We start from the raw sequence: 19,386 nt of genomic DNA, 5'->3' as shown, positions 1-19,386 counted from the left end.
GACTGATTTACGGTAACAAACTCTTGCTTGCTTAATGGATTTCTTTAAAGTGTGATACTTGGACTGAATTTGGTAATTACTTTTTGTTTTGCACTTAACAAAGATAACATTATATTAGTTTGATTTCTGGCAAATTTCTTTTTTTCTCTGGATCAATTGATTTTCCTGCTGGATTATCAAAATACTTCTACAAGAATACAATTTTACTCAAGAAGTCTACTTGATAAGTCATTTTATTTTTTTATTTTATATGATTTGATTGCACTATCCTTTTGGCATAAGAAAACATAACACCATGCTTGCAGGGTTGTATTTAGCAGTGTTTGTGTGCTTTAAAGCTGTACTGTATTTGAATGTGAATGTAGAGGTGTGTTTGTATGTAGTGTTGATGTGTGAATGTAGGGATGTATTTATGTGTAGTGTTGGTGTTTAAATGCTGAGATTTATGCACATATAAATATACACTGTCACACACACTGGTACACATACACACACTGACACACATACAGATACATAGACATGCACACTAACACACATTCAGATACATAAACTGACACATGCAGATACACAGACACGACACACATGCAGATGCACAGATACACACAATGTCACACATGAAGGTACACAGATACACAGGACCACAGTAAGATGTAATTTAAATTTTGTGTTGTTTTCCACTGCAAAACGAACACCAGCAACATGCATACAATTGTTGTCAGGAAAGGAATTCATATTTATTTCTACTGTGTCAACAATTTACCCACATATGTAATGTCAATGAATTTAAACAATTTCTGTCATATAAGATGACTTATATTGCACTTGGTTTATTAAGTCTAGTATAGTTAGTTGAAGGTTTAGGTTGAACTGCTTGTAGTAATAAAGCAGTGTGAAATAACAGTGTCCTAACGTGACTGAAATTAATCACAGAAATATGCAGTGCTGTATTAGGGGCCTTCCGTAGCCTGGAATTGAATATTCGAGTGGGTCCAATTACAAAATGTCAGTTTGCATTTCTGGTCTCTTAACTAGACGTTTCAGCCATAAATAAATAAATAAATACGGTAAATAAAAATTTCTGCTTGCATTATGAGCTAGAAATGTCACAAGCAGGCAGAAGCACAGATAAGTCAACTGGGGGAGTAAAGTATATAACTGGTCACTATCTCACTAGAGAATCCATCCTATGGGTCATATGTAATAGGCCTAAGGCCAGTTGCTAATGAAGGTACACATTACATAATATGCAGCCAAAACTATCCTGGCAGTTTAGGTGTTATGGATGGTGTCTCTCAGAATGCTCCGCTAGGCCATTCCACAGCAGCAGATCCCAACCTATGAGGTGGCGTGGGCCTATTGCAATGTGTGGCACTGGAGCTTCCGCACTATAGTCCCTACATCAATTTAACCCTGGCAGAATGAGGCATTAGAAACAAAAGGGTGATTTAATTTATGTAATCTTGTTTGAATTACTTTTCTTTCAAGTTAAAATAATTACCTCATTAGTAACTAAAGCAATATTCCCTTGAAGTTCACAATAGTTCACAGTACAGTACCTTCCCGAGATGAGAATAATTAACAGCATTCACTTGTCTCCCACAAAGAGCTAATTTATGTTATCAGATAGTTACTGTATCTAATTATAGTAACAGATAACAACTAGCAGAACAGGAAATTCGGAGTACACCTTTGGACCAGGACTACATTCATAGTCATCATTATCTACATTAACCTTCCTCTAAGCCTTTACCAATGTGCTATCTTTCAAGGTTCCCTCCCCTCTGACAAACACAAATTCGCACTGTTCTATTTTTCCGTCTATCAATTTCTGAAAACTGTGTCTGCACATCATCTACCCCACCATAAAGTTGTGAAGGTTTAATAAACAGACACAAATGGCATTGAGATGATTAAAAAAACATTCTTGCAAATACAAAAATGTCAATTAATAAAATACAAAAAAAGCTCAATTAATACGAATGAGTCTTATCAAACATCTGCTGATCATGTTAAAGGGACACTATAGTCACCCAGACCACTTCAGCTCAATGAAGTGGTCTGGGTGCCAGGTCCCTCAGGTTTTAACCCTTCAGATGCAAACATAGCAGTTTCTGAGAAACTGCTATGTTTACATTTGGGGTTAATCCAGCCTCTAGTGGCTGTCTTCAGGACATCATGCAGAGCGTCCATAGGAAAGCATTGAGAAATGCTTTCCTATGGACACTTTGAATGCGCGCGCATCACTTGCCGCGCATGTGCATTCGGCTCCGCTGACGTCGGAGGGGGAGCTGACGTCGGTGGGGGAGGAGAGCTCACCAGCGCTGAGGGAGCCCGGCGCTGGATTAAGGTAAGTGGCTGAAGGGGTTTTAACCCCTTCAGCGCCATGGGAGGGGGACCCTGAGGGTGGGGGCACCCTTAGGGCACTATAATGTCAGGAAAACTGCTTTGTTTTCCTGACACTATAGTGATCCTTTAACATAGGAGGTTATTAGAAAAGTGAAAAGAAGCAATACAGAAAGGATCCAGAAGAAGACAGGTGCAGAGATGTTAGCCTTGATGTCGTCAGAGGTGTTATTGTCTCCAATTTACGTTTAATCAGACATTCATATTCACTATCTCAACATTGTGGACACACACGCACATAAAATTAAATTCTATATATTTTTGTATGTGTGAATTTTAATGTATTTGTTCTGGTGAGTATAATCATTCCCTTCAGGCATTTTCATGCAAACACTGCTTTTTAAGAGAAAACTCAGTGTTTACATTGCCCCCCCCCCCCAGGGACACCTCCAGTGGCCAATCCTCAGATGGTCACTGGAGGTGCTTCCTGGGGCAGTGCATCACAGTAGGCATCACTGCTGTTCAGCATCTCCACGCTCTGCACGGAGACGCTAAATTTTCCTCATAGAGATGCATTAATTCAATGCATCTCTATGAGGAGGTGCTGATTGGCCAAAACAATGTTTGGCATGGTCCCCATCCCGCCTCCATGTTGATTTCAGCCAATCCAATGCATTCCAATTGGATTGGCTAAAAAGTGTGAATTGTGATGATGTCACCAAGGAGGTGGATCGGGGGTGGGGCCAGCGCTAGAGGACCTGTGCGGCGCTGGAATTAAGGTATGTTTTAACCACTCCTAAGTGGGGGGGGGGGGGGGGGGGGCAAACCACCTAAATGATAGTTTTAACACTATAGGATCAGGAATACATGTTTGTTTTCCTGACCCTATAGTGTTCCTTTCATCCTGGCAAGCAAAGTTTACAATCATTTCTACACACTGAACAAAATTATAAACGCAACACTTTTGTTTTTGCCCCCATTTTTCATGAGCTGAACTCAAAGATGTAAGACTTGTTCTATGTACACAAAATGCCTATTTCTCTCATATATTGTTCACAAATCTGTGTTAGTGAGCACTTCTCCTTTGCCGAGATAATCCATCCACCTCACAGGTGTGGCATATCAAGATGCTCATTAGACAGCATGATTATTGCACAGGTGTGCCTTAGGCTGGCCACAATAAAGGGCCACTCTAAAATTTGCAGTTTTATCACACAGCACAATGCCACAGATGTCGCAAGTTTTGAGGGTGCACGCAATTGGCATGCTGACTGCAGGAATGTCCACCAGAGCTGTTGAGCGTGAATTGAATGTTCATTTCACTACCATAAGCCGTCTTCAAAGGTGTTTCAGAGAATTTGGCAGTACATCCAACCGGCCTTACAACCACAGAGCACGTGTAACTACACCAGCCCAGGTCCTCCACATCCTGCATCTTCACCTCCAAGATTGTCGGAGACCAGCCACCCGGACAGCTGCTGCAACAATCGCTTTGCATAACCAAAGAATTTCTGCAGAAACTGTCAGAAACCGTCTCAGGGAAGCTCATCTGCCTGCTTGTTGTCCTCATCACTTGACACTTTGGAGAGGTGTTCACTTCACGGATGTATCTTGGTTTTCACTGTACAGGGCAAATGGCAGACAGCGCGTATGGTGTCGTGTGAGTGAGTGATTTGCTGATGTCAATATTGTGGATCGAGTGGCTCATGGTGGCGGTGGGGTTATGGTGTGGGCAGGCGTATGTTATTGACAATGAACACGTGCATTTTATTGATGGCATTTTGAATGCACAGACATACTGTGATGAGATCCTGAGGCCCACTGTTGTGCCATTCATCCACGACCATCACCTTGTGTTGCAGCATGATAATGCACAGCCCCATGTTGCAAGGATCTCTACACAATTCCTGAAAGCTAGAAACATCCCAGTTCTTGCATGGCCAGCATACTCACCGGACATGTAACCCATTGAGCATGTTTGGGGTGTTCTGGATCGGCATATACGACAGAGTGTTCCAGGTCCTGCCAGTATCCAGCAAATTCGCACAGCCATTGAAGAGAAGTGGACCAACATTCCACAGGCCACAATCAACAACCTTATCAACTCCATGCAAAGGAGATGTGTTGGACAGCGTGAGGCAAATGGTGGTAACACCACATACTGACGGGTTTTCAGACCCCCCAGATACCCCCAATACAGTAAAACTGCACATTTTAGAGTGGTCTTTTGGCCAGCCTAAGGCACACCTGTGCAATAATCAGGCTGTCTAATCAGCATCTTGACATGCCACACCTGTGAGGTTGATGGATTATCTCAGCAAAGGAGAAGTGCTAACTAACACTGATTTAGACAGATCTGTGAACAATATTTGAGAGAAATAGGCTTTTTGTGCACATAGAAAAAGTCTTAGATCTTAAGCTCATGAAAAATGGGGGGGAAAACAAAAGTGTTGTGTTTCTAATTTTGTCCAGTGTATATATTAATTCTATTAAACAAAACTTAATATTGTGTACAATTGTTTGTTGGTTGTTTAATCAATCTTACCTGATGCTGTGTAGCCCCAGTCATAAAAGCACAATAGCAAATAATTCCATAAGATCATCAAAAATCCAACAAAAGTTAACAAGTTTGGAGCAATCCAAAGAGGTACTACCTATAAAGACAATATTAAGACATTAATAAAAATGTTCTTGAAATGGTTTGTGAATTAACTATAAATAACAGTTATGGGTGGCAAGTGTAAAAGTGTTACTAATGGCTTGAAATGTTTGGAGCAGATTAACTGAAATGGATTTTTAAAGAAATAGTGAACAATTCCTCACCTTAACTATTTTGTTCCATAGATGTTGCATTACATACATTGACAAAGGGTTTGTGTCCACAGCACTGTACTGAAAATAGAAATCATAATCAGTGTTACTTTAAACTAGATATAGATATGTGTCATCTTTATCGTTATAACAAAAATACATTTTAGCAGATTATGATATGGACTTTCCAACTAAGTACTTACAGTTACCCAATATAGACTGCTCAGCATTTCAGCAGCTTATGAGACCTACTTATTGTATAAGTAATACTGCTTATTATAACATGACACAGGGACTCAGGGAGGTATGGAAATTACAATAATAAATGTAGAATCTGACTTAACAGAACACACCAATCACCAATCACTGTATGCTGTAGTGTTCCCTAGAGTTCCCTAGAGCCCGTCCAATGTACGTATTAACAGTTTGCTTAATTAAATAAGAGCTAATAGTAATTGAAAGGTTTTCTATCGTTAGTGAAAATAGGAAGAGTGAACTGGAAAAAAGGGAAAAGAGAAGAATAATATATTGTTTTTTTGTTTATTTATTTTGACATATATCATTGAACATTTATATATATTGCAAATCACAGTTGTCCCATAATTCTTTCAATACAGGGCATAACTCACCCACCGAGAGATTTCCGACTGGGCTGGCCAGTGGCAAATCTAAGCTTTCTTTCAGCTGTGGCTAAGACTCAGTTGAGCGCCCCTTATTTCCCTTTGGTGCAGGCAGCCGGTGCACGCTGGGATCAGTGAGATCCCAGCATGCACTTGCCTGCCAGCCTTCCTGGCAGCCCCCGTGGCTTCTAAAGTTACTGTGCTGTGTGTCTGGGGCCTGCTTGTGTTTGCTTTGTAAGGGCAGCTGCTTTGTGAGTTGCATTTTTGGTGAGGTTGTGTTTCATGTGTGGGAGGTGACTGTATATGACGATGACTGTCTTAATGGGGTAGCTGTGATAGGGTAAGTATGGCACTGACTGTGGTAAGGTGAGGGTGGCTAGTGTGACAATTTGAGTGGTGTGAGTGTGGCAGGGTGAGGGGAGTGAGTGTGACAACGTTTGGGGGTTGAGATTGACAGGCTTAGGGGGATGAGGGTGAGGGTTACAGGGTAAGTGGGTGAAAGGCAGAGTGAGGGGTAGTGAGTGTGACAGGGTAAGGGGGGTGAGGACTTGAGTTTAGTGGTTGGTGACAGAGGGTGAGGGGGTGAGTTTGACAGGGTGTATGGCAGAGTGAGGGGTTGTGAGAGGGACAGGGTGAATGGTGGTTAGCACCCCTGTGTGGCAGGATAGTGAGTGTGACAAAGTTGAAGGTGACTGTTACAGGGTGATAGGTGGTGAGTGGCAGTAAGTGAGAAAGCTATGTTAAACACAGTCTCTCCACACAGACCACAAATGCTGTTTTTGCCTCCTTCATGTGTACCTCTTGAGCAGGAAGGGGACAATAATACATTCCCTGGATTTCTCGTGGGCTGCTTGATACAAGCAGTGGCGAAACTACCACTACCAAAGGTGGAGAGCCCTGAGAAGCCGCCCCCAAATGCTCAGGGCAAATGCCTTGTTAGCCTTGCGGCTGACAGTCCAGGCAGGCAGGCGGTCGGTCGGGCGGGCGGCGCTGGCGAGGGAGCACTTTCCCCTGAGCGCTCTGCTCAGCTCCCTCGCGCGCCGCCCGCAGAGTGATGCTGGGAGCCGGAATATGACGTCATATTCCGGCTCCCAGCATCACTCTGCGGGCGGCTCGCGAGGGAGCTGAGCAGAGCACTCAGGGGAAAGTGCTCCCTTGCCAGCGCCGCCCGACCGCCTAGCAGCCGCTGGACCCCCAGGGAATAGGAGAACCCCCCCCCCCCCCAGCATTCCCAAAGGTAAGGAGGCCGGGAGGGTTAAATTAAAAAAAGTGCACAGGACAACTGACACACACCACTAAGCTGACCCCCACCCCCCTATCTACTCGAGGAGGCAAGCAACACCCAATACATATATTGGCCAAACGCACGACCATGATACAAGGGAGACATACCACCCCACACCCATAGAAGACACCAATGGACTAAAACATACCCCAAGGTGTGGGTAGTACAAAAGCTACATTGAATATCCCTCTAACGAAAAGTTGAAGAGACCTGCATGTCTTGTCGCTGATACCTACTGATGTAGAACTCTGACGCATATCTAACCACAGGCAGACAAGTTACACACGCTACCTAAACTTAAACCGTAGTACGGTCGTGCTTAGTCTAGACTCCAACCTAAGTCTCACCAAATTAGACCTGCGAATCCAAAACACTTGAACGGGTTGTCTGGCTACAGACCGAGGGCAATGGAGACCTGCGTGTCTTACTATCTTGCAATGTAAATACTGTGTCCACCTGTCTTATTGGATATTCACTCTAGAACAAAAAACGAATTTACAAAAGATAAATAAAAAAAAAAAAAGAGGAAAAATATACGTGCCATGCTGTGACCTGCGTGTCACCAATGCATGACTGACCGAACACCACTTCCTAATATGATTGTTAATGTTTCATACTAACGGGACCTGCGTGTCCTAACTGAAGTTTACTCAAAGATATTTGACAAATTGAACAATTGAAAACTTCAATAAAAATATATTCACAAAAAAAGTGAGTGTGTTAATGTGAGTGAGTGTCTGTGTGTCTGTGTGTGTCTGTTAGTGTGTATGTGTGTCTGTTAGTGTGTGTGTCTGTTAGTGTGTGTGTGTCTGTTAGTGTGTGTCTGTTTGTGTCTGTTAGTGAATGTGTGTTTGTGTGTGTCTGTGTCTGTTAGTGAATGTGTGTTTGTCTGTTAGTGTGTGTGTCTGTTAGTGTGTGTCTGTTAATGTGTGTGTCTGACTGTGTGTGTGTGTGTCTGTTAGTGAGTGTGTGCAGGGCCGGCGCTACCATAAGGCGGCCCAGGTGGTCGCCTTAGGGCGCACCAGCCCTGGGGGCGCAATATCAGGCTGACCGGAAGGAGGGAGCACTGCGCTCCCCTCCAGCCAGTTACTACTTGTAGCGTGGCCGAGCGCAGCCCCGAGATTCCCGCTTGCGGAGCCCAGCCTCTGCCCGCCCACTTCCTACCCTGGTGTCTGCCGCAGGCTGTGTGGAGGGGGCGGGGATATGAATGACATATCCCTGCTCTCTGTGTACCACACAGCACGGCTGGCACCCAGTGATGGGGCTGGGATGCAGGACAAGACTCCACAGAGCCAGAGGGTATGCACCCCAGGGACAAGATTGAACTGATGTAAGTATGTAATTAGGTATGTATGTATGTCTCTGTATGTATGTATGTCTGTATGTCTCTGTATGTATGTCTCTGTATGTCTATGTATGTCTGTCTGTATGTCTCTGTATGTATGTATGTATGTATGTCTGTCTGTATTTCTCTGTATGTATGTATGTCTCTGTATGTATGTATGTCTGTCTGTATGTCTCTGTATGTATGTATGTCTCTGTATGTATGTATGTATGTATGTATGTCTCTGTATCCATGCATGTATGTATCTGTATGCATGTGTGTAACTGTGTGCCTTTATGTCTTTGTATGTACGTATGTATGTATGTGTCTGTGTGTCTCTGTAGGTCTTTGTATGCATGTTTCTGTATGTATGTATGTGTCTGTATGACGGTTTGCCTCTGTATGTATGTATGTTTGTATGTGTCTGTATGTCTTGTATGTATGTTTCTGTATGCCTGTTTGTCTCTGTATGTACATATGTATGTGTATGTATGCCTATATGTCTTTGTATGTACGTTTCTGTATGCCTGTATGTCTCTGTATGCCTGTATATATGTATGTGTCTGTATGGCGGTATGTATCTGTATGCCTGTATGTATGTATGCATGTATGTATGTATGTATGGGCCTGTATGTTGTTGTATGTATGTTTCTGTATGCCTGTATGTCTCTGTATGCCTGTATGTGTCTGTATGACGGTATGCCTCTGTATGTATGCATGTCTTTATATACCTTCATGTCTCTGTATGCATGTATGTCTTTGCCTGTATGTCTGTATGTCTCTGACTGTATGTGTCTGTGTCTGTATGTCTCTGTATGATTATTTCTGTGTTTGTATGACAGTGTACCTGTGTGACTGAAAAATGATGCCTGTGGCTTGGGAGGAAATACACATAGGTGAAGATGCATTTATTTATTTTTTTAAAGATGGGTGAGGGGCGCCAAAACGCATCTTCACCTGTGTAACTAAAAATCCTAGCACAGGCCCTGAGTGTGTGTCTGTTAGTGAGTGAGTGTGTGTCTGTTAGTGTGTGTCTGTTAGTGAATGTGTGTTTGTCCGTTAGTGAGTGTGTGTTTGTCTGTTAGTGTGTGTGTCTGTGAGTGAGTGTGTGTCTGTTAGTGAGTGTGAGTGAGTGTGTGTCTGTTAGTGTGTGTGTCTGTTAGCTAGTGCATGCGTATCTGTCAGTGAATGTGTGTGTGTATGTGTATTTAGAAGGCAGGGCAGGGGGGAAGGGTTGGGTGGGGGTGGCGTGTGGGGGCGGGTGTCTGAGTTTTGTCCTGCCTAGGGCAGCACAAAACCAAGATACACCACTGCTTATATGGGTAATAATACTTCCCAACAAACGTGTCTTGAAGTTAGGAACAGCTTCCTCTCATACAATCTATGAAAAATAAATTAAACAATACATAGTGAAGTCTGTACAATAATGGTCTTCCTCAGTGCAGAATAAAAGTTCACCAGCTGTATGCAGCGTTTTATATCCCTCTTCGGTTGGATTTTCGCGGCATCTTTGCGCCTCATTTCTGGGTCACGGCGGGAGGTCTATCCACTTCCGGGTATACACTTCCGGGCAGATACATAGATGATGTTTTCTTTATTTGGAGAGGAGGTGAGGACCTTTTAAAACAATTTATTCAAATTCTAAATTTTAACCAGAAAGGTATATTTTTGACGAGTGAGTATAGAAATATTAATATACATTTTCTGGATTTGGAAATCTATATCTATAATAATGTACTTAACACCAGGAATTATTTTAAAAAGGTGGATGTAAACGGGTTCATAGATTTAACTAGTTGCCATTATCCCCCTTGGCTCCGAAATGTCCCAAAAGGACAATATATCCGAATGTTGAGAAACTGCAGTGACCCAGAACAGTTTGAATCCCAGGCCAATACCTTAACCAATTTTTTTAGGGAAAAGAATTAGGAACCCGAGGAGCTGGAGAAACAAAAAGCGTTAGTACAGTCTATCAATAGGGAAGATCTTTTGATTTATAAAAGTAAAAATAAGAGTCAGCAACTTAGCATTAAAGGGGTTCCAATAATCTTAGATTATAATAGTGACTCTAAACAAATTAAACACATATTGAATCAAAACTGGCACATACTTAAGACAGATAGAGAATTAGGTAAATTTTTGGGAGATAAACCCAATATAGTCTTTAGGGGAGCTAAAAATCTTAAAAATAAGCTGGTCAAAAGTTTCTTAAAAGACCATCCAACAAGGAACAAGTTTAACTTACAAAAATGATTTTATCCCTGTAAAACATGTGCAGCCTGGAAAAGGACTGGCCTTAAGAAATCTAAGCTGGTAGACTTTGAGTCTAACGCTACCAAAAGGAAATATAGGGTAAAGGATGTTCTTACTTGTCATTCTACTAATGTGGTGTACCTCCTCTGGTGCCCCTGTGGTCTGCAGTATGTGGGTATGATGACTAGGAAACTGAAAACCAGGAATACTGGAGCACATGGGGAATATCCAGAGGGGGTACACTAAACACAGTGTATCTTCACATTATTTAGAGGTACACAACAAAGATCCCTCTTCTTTTGAATTCATGGCTATCTGCCAGAGGAGACCAAACTGGAGGGGAGAAAATAATTTCAGAGAGCTCAGTAGGGTAGAGAGCCAATGGATTTTTTTTTAACTGGATTCCCTTCATCCCAACGGCTTAAATTTAGATTTGATTTGGCTCATTTTTTTTATAGTTATTGTATATTTTATATTTGTAATTTTTACCTGCCTTAGCTCTTTGGGTAGTTTTCTGTCTATATTTGGTACATTCTGCACCTTAGGGGTTGATGTTGCTTTATTTATTTTTTGCTGATCAATTTATTAATGGGATTTAAAAATGTTATTCCATAATACCAAGTTAATACAAGGCTTAAGAGATGTTGTTGTACCACCTACCCTAAGTCTGACGATCTATTTTATAACACTACCTAAATGAAGCTAAGGCACAGTGAAAAATTAATACCAGGTTATGCCATTTTTGCACATCTAGCATACTGCTCATTAGTGCAAATTGTACAATAATCAAGATTAGATCAAGTTATTTGGGCATATTGATTATAATTTTAATCAATATGCCCAAATAATAATATCTATTGTATATAAATGATATCTTCGGCTTTTCAACGAGACAGGGTTGCCCTCTCTCCCCACTACTGTTTGTGATCTCGCTGGAACCCTTTCTACAGGAGCTTAGAAAAAACCCGGACATCCACGGAGTGAAGGTGGGAGATAGAGAATTTAAAGTAGCGGCCTACGCCGATGATGTCTTACTGACGATCACAAAGCCCGAGATCTCTATGGAGGCTCTGAGAGAAGCCATAACAGCGCATGGGGAAATATCAGGCTTCCAGGCGAACATGACAAAAACGTGTGCTCTCCCCATAGGGATGTCGATACCGGAGGCCGACCATATACGGAACAGGTTCCACATCAAAATTGAGACACACACCCTCAAATATCTGGGGATTCACTTGACTGCTGACCCCGGAGACCTATATGACAGGAACTATGCCCCCTTATGGTGAACATTAATACAAGACATGGAACGATGGAATGAGAAACCGATATCCTGGATGGGGAGGATCCACTTGGTAAAGATGAATATCTTGCCAAGGGCCCTGTTCCTATTTCAGGCACTCCCGGTGCCTTTGACCAAAACACTCCTGAACCCACTTCAACGAGCCATTGGCAACTTTGTGTGGCATAATAAAAGACACCGTATAGCTAGGCATATTCTATACAGACCCAAACAGAAAGGGGGTCTAGGCCTCCCTAATTTATTCTATTACTATCTGGCGGCACAGCTGACACAGGTGGCACTCGCCCCCTGATGAGCGGAAATGGGTAGAGATCGAATCACGAATGATGGGTGCGGATCTCCCCCAGTACGCAATGTGGGTCCCCAGGGAACATATACCTCTGATCAGGGTTACGTGCCTGGCAATTTTGAACTCCCTCAGACTTTGGGACTCCTATGGACCTAAATTTGGACTGGCGTCTTCCCCATCACCCCTTATGCCGATACTGCGCAACAGAGCGTTCCTCCCGGGAATGGAGGCAAAGAACTTTAGGAATATAGAACGAGCAGGCATACAACGGATTAACCATATCTACCAGGGCCCCGAGATAATCACTTTTGTCAATCTTTCTTTTATTGAGACAGATGAATTGGGATACAGAAATAAAAGGGAGGGAAATGTGCAATATTAAGTACACGTTAGTCATAGCATAACTGCAAATAACATTTCCTAGATAATTGTCTGATTGTCTCATTTTTTAGGGTGAGTGTAACATGAACATGCTGAACTATTACGCTTAGCGCTTATGGTGTAGTTAACTGTACAGGCGTATGATGGAAGGTATACGGTATAGAATCTTTGTTCGTGGTCACCGGAGGTAGGGCATGCGTCCATGTCTAGCTGGGTAAAGAACCTCTCTAAATTGGCATTTCACGCTGAGTGACTGCTCTATCGCCAGGTATAGTGGTAAGGACTCTCTTATAACATTAATTGTGGTTCTACCTAATCTGGCCAGTTCGCTTGGACATATGAATATAACCCTGTAGACATTCTATTCACAGGCTGAGATATAGGCTTATCTGGTCGTACGTTTTAGGCTGAGCTGAGGCTAGTTACTACTGCACACATAATACAGATTGGTCGTGGTGAACAGGTAAGCTTCCTATTTGCATGCGAAAAATAAAACAAAAAACAAACGTTAAGCTTATTATACACTACAAGATTTCTACATAGCAGTAGGCTGTAATAGGCTATTAAGTAAGGTATGGAGAACCTTAGTCCAACAGGGAGCAGCCAATATAGGCTGGATTTGTGATCGGCAGGGTGGACAGTCCGAGTGGGATTTCCGCTGAGCAGCGAAGTCCATGGCTGGAAGCGGCTGGATGTAGGTCCCCCCGACCTTTGTGTCCTGAATCAGCCAATGCCCAGGCGAGATGTGGGGGTGCCTTGCGTTTGGGGTGACCCCTGGGGCATGGTGGGATGCGGGTGTTTGTCTCGCCCCAGGCCGTGAAAAGGGTCGGCGCCTGCAGCCCACAGACTCAGGTTACTCTTGAGGCCGAGTCTTCCCTTTTTTGGGTGCCCAGGAGTGCCTGGTTGTTCTGCCGCCGCCAGCGGCGGTCGGGCCTCGGGCAGTGTGGACGGCGCCTCGGAGGTGTTCTCCGGTTGGCCCTCGGCCTAGGATGGCCTGTAGTGTGTGGGGTAGTTATGGTTACTTGTGTTGTGCCTGAATGCGTCCCCTTCCGATTCCGCCTCTCTGTCACCTCAGCATAGGCGTGGGGCCTAGACTTCTTGTCCCTCCAGAGTTCCCTTTGGATGGAAGCTTCGACTCTCAGGTGCCTTTCAGTGTGGGTCCTCTGTTTGGTGCGTAAGGAGATTTCCGTGGCTGCTCTCTGGTTGATTCGGTGCCAGAATTTGCGGCAGACGGCCTCAAACCTGGCTTCAAATAGGGCCCTCCATTGAGTGTGTGGGCTATCGTGCCGGGCTTCCCGCGTGGCGGCCATCTTGGGTTCGCCGCGGGGATCATGCTGCGAGATACATCTGCCCTCCGGTTCAGCGTGTTCGTACCCCCTTCCGTGGGTAGTTGGCGGACCGAGATAACCCCCATCGGTCCAGGGGGGGGATCGGAGTGAAGTGGGTCCGCTTGCAGGGCCCGAGCTCCGGGAGATCGGCCGCCTCTCCCTCGACCAGGCCCCAACAGGTTACCTTCAGGCTCTCGGGCTGTCATCAACAGTGGTTTCATGGTAAGTGTGATATTGTGTGCCCGGAGTCTCCCGAGTACAGGTTCTGCCAGGCTTTTGTGCATGAGCCCAGTATTTAAGCTCAATATTACAGTTTTATTCTTTTTCATGCAGGAGCTCAAGCTGTGCACGTCTGCTTGCCTTGGCAGTCAGGCTCCGCCCCCAGATAATCACTTTTGACGCTCTTAAACAACAGAGGCATTTCACACCTAGTGATTTCTTTAGATATTTACAAATTGAAGACTTCGCCAGACAGCCACATATAAAACCTATAGCACAAAAGAAACTGACCTTCTTCGAATCCATATGTTAGTCAGAGATAATTCCCAGAGGTCTCATAACCCAACTGTACGCACACCTATGCATGGGAACTAAGGAGTGGGGGGGACTAGCATATATATCGAACGGTGGGAGCGGGATCTTGGGGAAGAACTCGAAGGAATAGAATGGCAGGAGATATGGGAGGCCAGCAGACCTCGGTATGCGTAACACTACAGGAACAATCCTTTAAGATGATGTTGCGATGGTACACGACCCCAGTTATGCTGCTCAAAATGCGTGAAACCACTACTGATGACTGCTGGAGGGGCTGTGGTGTAAAGGGGACATATTTACACATGTGGTGGGAGTGTCCAAAGGTCCCCAGGTTCTGGAGGGCAATAAGGGGCCTCCTAGTACAGGTGTTTTCCAGAGCCCCAGACTTGAATCCTTGGGTATATTTATTGGATAGATCTATAGAGGGCTGGACTAGAAGGGAACAAAAACTAAAGTCACCCTAGCTGCGAGAAGAGCTATTGCACACACATGGCTACAACCAGATACACCACACACAGCAAGTGTCATAGCAAGAATTAGGGAAGTACGCTTAATGGACGACCTGACGGCAAGGGTCAGAGGGACCACAGAGGCAGTGGCGTACTAAGAGGGGGGCGGGGGGGGCGGCCCGCCCCGGGTGCCACTGACTAGGGGGGTGCCATGACGTCCAGTGTCATGTGTCACCCCCCATCATTACGCTGCGGCGGCTGCGCACAGCCGCAGCACCTTTGCGGCCCGGCAGGACTTACTTCCAGGATGAGAAGGGGGAGGAGTGTTGTGGGCCGCGGCGTCGCGCAACGTGATGACGTCGTGCGCAGCGCCGTCAGCCCGCCTTCACGGAACTATCCAGCGGAAGGATCCAATATCCGGGCGGTGAGGCACCCAGTCGGTCAAGGCATCATCAAAATGTAAGTAGTCATTTTATGTGATGGGGCTAAATTAATTAAAGGGGGGGTGGATAATGGCCATTAAAGAATTAAAGGGGAGGGAGGTTTAATTAAAGGAGTGAGGATTAATTAAGGGGGTGTATTAAGGGGGGTGTGGGTTAATTAAGGGGGCTGTATTAATTAAGGGGGGAGTGAGGATTAATTAAGGGGGTGGATTAATTAAGGGCGGTGTGGATTAATTAAGGGGGGTGTGGATTAATTAAGGGGGGTGTATTAATTAAGGGGGAGTGAGGATTAATTAAGGGGGTGTATTAATTAAGGGGGGTGTGGATTAATTAAGGGGGCTGTATTAATTAAGGGGGAGTGAGGATTAATTATGGGGGGTGTATTAATTAAGGGGGTGAAGATTAATTAAGGGGGTGTTTTAAGGGTGGTGGATTAATTAAGGGGGTTGTATTAATTAAGGGGGGTGTGGATTAATTAAGGAGGGTGTATTAATTAAGGGGGGAGTGAGGATTAATTAAGGGGGTGTATTAATTAAGGGGGGTGTGGATTAATTAAGGGGGCTGTATTAATTAAGGGGGAGTGAGGATTAATTAAGGGGGGTGTATTTAAGGCAGTGAGGATTAATTAAGGGGGTGTTTTAAGGGGGTGTGGATTAATTAAGGGGGCTGTATTAATTAAGGGGGAGTGAGGATTAATTAAGGGTGTGGATTAATTAAGGGGCTGTATTAATTAAGGGGGAGTGAGGATTAATTAAGGGGGGTGTATTAATTAAGGCAGTGAGGATTAATTAAGGGGGTGTTTTAAGGGGGGTGTGGATTAATTAAGGGGGTTGTATTAATTAAGGGGGGAGTGAGGATTAATTAAGGGGGTGTATTAATTAAGGGGGGTGTGGATTAATTAAGGGGGCTGTATTAATTAAGGGGGGTGTGGATTAATTAAAGGGGGTGTATTAATTAAGGGGCAGTGAGGATTTATTAAGGGGGGTGTATTAATTAAGGGGGGTGTATTAAGGGGTGTGTGGATTAATTAATGGGGGTGTATTAATTAAGGGGGTTGTGGATTAATTAATGGGGGTGTATTAATTAAGGGGGTTGTGGATTAATTAAGGGGGGTGTATTAATTAAGGGGGGTGTGGATTAATTAAAGGGGGCTGTGGATTAAAGAATTAAAAGGGGAGGTTTAAATAATGGGGGTGCAGGGTTTTTTGATTAAGGGGGTTGCAGTATTCTTTTTATTAAGGGAGGATGTGCACTGCAGATTTTTGTTAAGGGGGTGTGCAGGGTTTTTATAAGGGGGGTGTGCAGGGTTTTTATAAGGGGGGTGTGCAGGTTTTTTGTTATTAAGAGGGGTTGTGCACGTTTTTGTTTTTTATTAAGGGGGTGTGCAGGGTTTTTTATTAAGGGGTGTGCAGGATTTTTATGTGTAGGGAGTGAATGAAATTTATGTGATCGGGGTGCAGGGTTTTTATGTGTAGGGAGTGTATGAAATTTATGTGATCGGGGTGCAGGGTTTTTATATGAAGGGCGAGACAAGGGGATTTGTAGAAAGGAGCAGGGCAGTTCTCACCAGCCCCTTTCTACAAAAGCACTGGTCTTCCCCCTTCTACAAAACTGGCGCATTTTACAAATGTTACAAGCAGTTTACAAATTTGTGCAATAAATATTATTGAAAACATTGAAAAAAATGTGGGTGTTTTCTTACATTTTTATTATGGGGGGGGGGGGGGGGGTGCCACACTCAGGGTCCGCCCCGGGTGCCAAATGCTCTAGGTACGCCCCTGCACAGAGGCTTTCAGGAAGCTGAAGTCCCCAGGTGCCCCGCCGAATACTTTGATTCTTCGTTTTTCCTTCTCTTCCTTCTTCTCTCTCTATCTTTGCTGTTCTTTCTATCCATGTCCTTTTCCTCTCTTTCATTATCTTCTCAAATCTTCCAGGTTTCACTTTAGTGAAACTCCTTTCTGTTTTTATTTTTCCTACTCACGTATGCCTTGATTAGAAAACAGCCCTGTCATCTACAGGATAAGAAGCAGGAAAATATAGCTAATGAGATCTCTAGTCGAAAACACTAGGTAATAAGCCTGGTAAGGTGCCCAGGGGTCCGATTAACCCGGCAGACAGTGGTGTATCCTGGTTTTGTGCTGCCCTAGGCAGGACAAAACTCAGGCGCCCCCCCATCCCCCCGCGCCACCCCCACCAAACCTTTCCCCCCGCCCCGCATTCTAAATACACACACACACACTCGCTAACAGAAACACACACACACTAACAGACACACTCACACTCACTAACAGACAAACAAACACACTCACTAACAGACACACACTCACTCACTAGCAGACACACACGCTCACTGACATACACACACACTCACAGGCAAACACACACTAACAGACACACACAGTCACACACTAACAGACACACACACACTAACAGACACAGACACACACACACACTAACAGACACACACACTGACACACACACACTAACAGACACAGACACACACTAACAGACACAGACACAGACACTGACACACACTAACAGACACTAACAGACACACACACTAACAGACACAAACACTAACAGACACACACACTGACACACACTAACAGACACAGACACACTCACCCACCCACATTAACACATTTTTTTAAAATTTATTTTTAACACTTTTTAAAAAAAAATGTAACACTTTTTTAAATTTATTTTTAACACATTTTTTTAAAAACTTTTTAAAATTTATTTGTAACACATTTTTTTTACATTTATTTTTAACACATTTTTTTAAAAACTTTTTTAAATTTATTTGTAACACATTTTTTTTAAATTTATTTTTAACACATTTTTCTTTTTAATTTAACACCCCCCCCCCCCCCCCCCCCAGCCTCCTTACCTTTGGGAATGCTGGGGAGGGGGGTGTCTCTTCCTCCCTGGTGGTCCAGTGGCTGCTGGGCGATCGGGCGGCACTGCCTGGCGGGCGGGCGGCCGGCGAGGGAGCACTTCCCCTGAGCTGTCTGCTCAGCTCCCTCGCGCGCCTCAGAGTGAGGCTGGGAGCCGGAATATGACGTCATATTCCGGCTCCGCCTCCCAGCCTCACTCTGCGGCTGGCGAGGGAGCTGAGCAGACAGCTCAGGGGAAGTGCTCCCTCGCCGGCCGGCCGCCCGCCCGCCAGCCAGGCAGTGCCGCCCAGCAGCCCAGCAGCCCGCCGGCATGTCTGTTAGCCGCAAGGCTAACAAGACATTTGCCTTGGACATTTGGGGGCGGCTTTTTTTGCTGCCCCCTGGAAAATGCCGCCCAAGGCAAATGCCTTGTTTGCCTCGCGGCTAATACGCCCCTGCCGGCAGAAGGGTTATAGCTATTTAGGTTACGGCTGGGACGCTCATCTGACGAATGCACAGTCATATTAGATAGGCCACGAAAAGTTATCAACAATATTATGCAAGAGACAGGTGGCAGGGAGTGCGTCTGTGCTTTCCAGACAGGCAATACTGCCGTATATGACAAATATAAAGAAAGCACCTTGGTAAATGAAGGAGGCATGTGGGTACCGCAGAAACTGTACTAACGTGCGGAGACTGCGAATCAGTCCTGCTGTAACTACTGTATTACAGATGATCGGAGCTGTATTGACGAACGCAAATGTTTATATTGTTTATGTCCAACAAAATTGAAAAGTGCACATACGCAATGCCTGTCTTACGTTTGCTGTTGTAATATGTTACATGCTACAGGATATATCTGTACGAGCTTTCATGGCTCACAAGTTTTTGCAATGCACAAATCAAAATAAAGAATTTAATAAAAATAAATAAATGATATCTGTATAGAGATGTAATAACAGTGCCGAATTAATCTTATGTTTTTATGATTTGTTTTATTTAATATAGATTTTATTATCATATATTTAGCACTTAAGTACTATGGCGCTATTGCCCACACTACATATGGACGTTCTTTACTCGTGAGGGCAATAGAACACTGTCCCGTCCGCACGCTGTGTGCGCATACCCGGATGTCTAGTTGCAA

At 44.2% G+C, this 19,386-nt stretch overlaps 1 protein-coding gene across 2 annotated transcripts in view; it reads right to left on the bottom strand.

Annotated features, from left to right (window-relative positions):
• Positions 1-19,386, bottom strand: part of LOC134608542 (ethanolaminephosphotransferase 1-like) — a 167,262-nt gene that overhangs the window by 59,660 nt on the left and 88,216 nt on the right. Inside the window, exons 2-3 of one of the 2 annotated variants that reach the window (XM_063451424.1) lie at positions 5,167-5,230; positions 4,889-4,997 (exon numbers count right to left, since the gene is read on the bottom strand). In XM_063451424.1, the coding sequence (XP_063307494.1) occupies positions 4,889-4,997; positions 5,167-5,230 (173 nt within the window). Of the gene's footprint in view, positions 1-4,888; positions 4,998-5,166; positions 5,236-19,386 lie in introns of both variants that reach the window. The other variant, XM_063451425.1, reaches the window with a different exon arrangement.

This window comes from Pelobates fuscus, chromosome 4 (genome assembly GCF_036172605.1).
Source record: "Pelobates fuscus isolate aPelFus1 chromosome 4, aPelFus1.pri, whole genome shotgun sequence".
Classification (NCBI taxonomy): Eukaryota; Metazoa; Chordata; class Amphibia; order Anura; family Pelobatidae; genus Pelobates; species Pelobates fuscus.
This window is presented reverse-complemented; position numbering and strand designations above follow the sequence as displayed.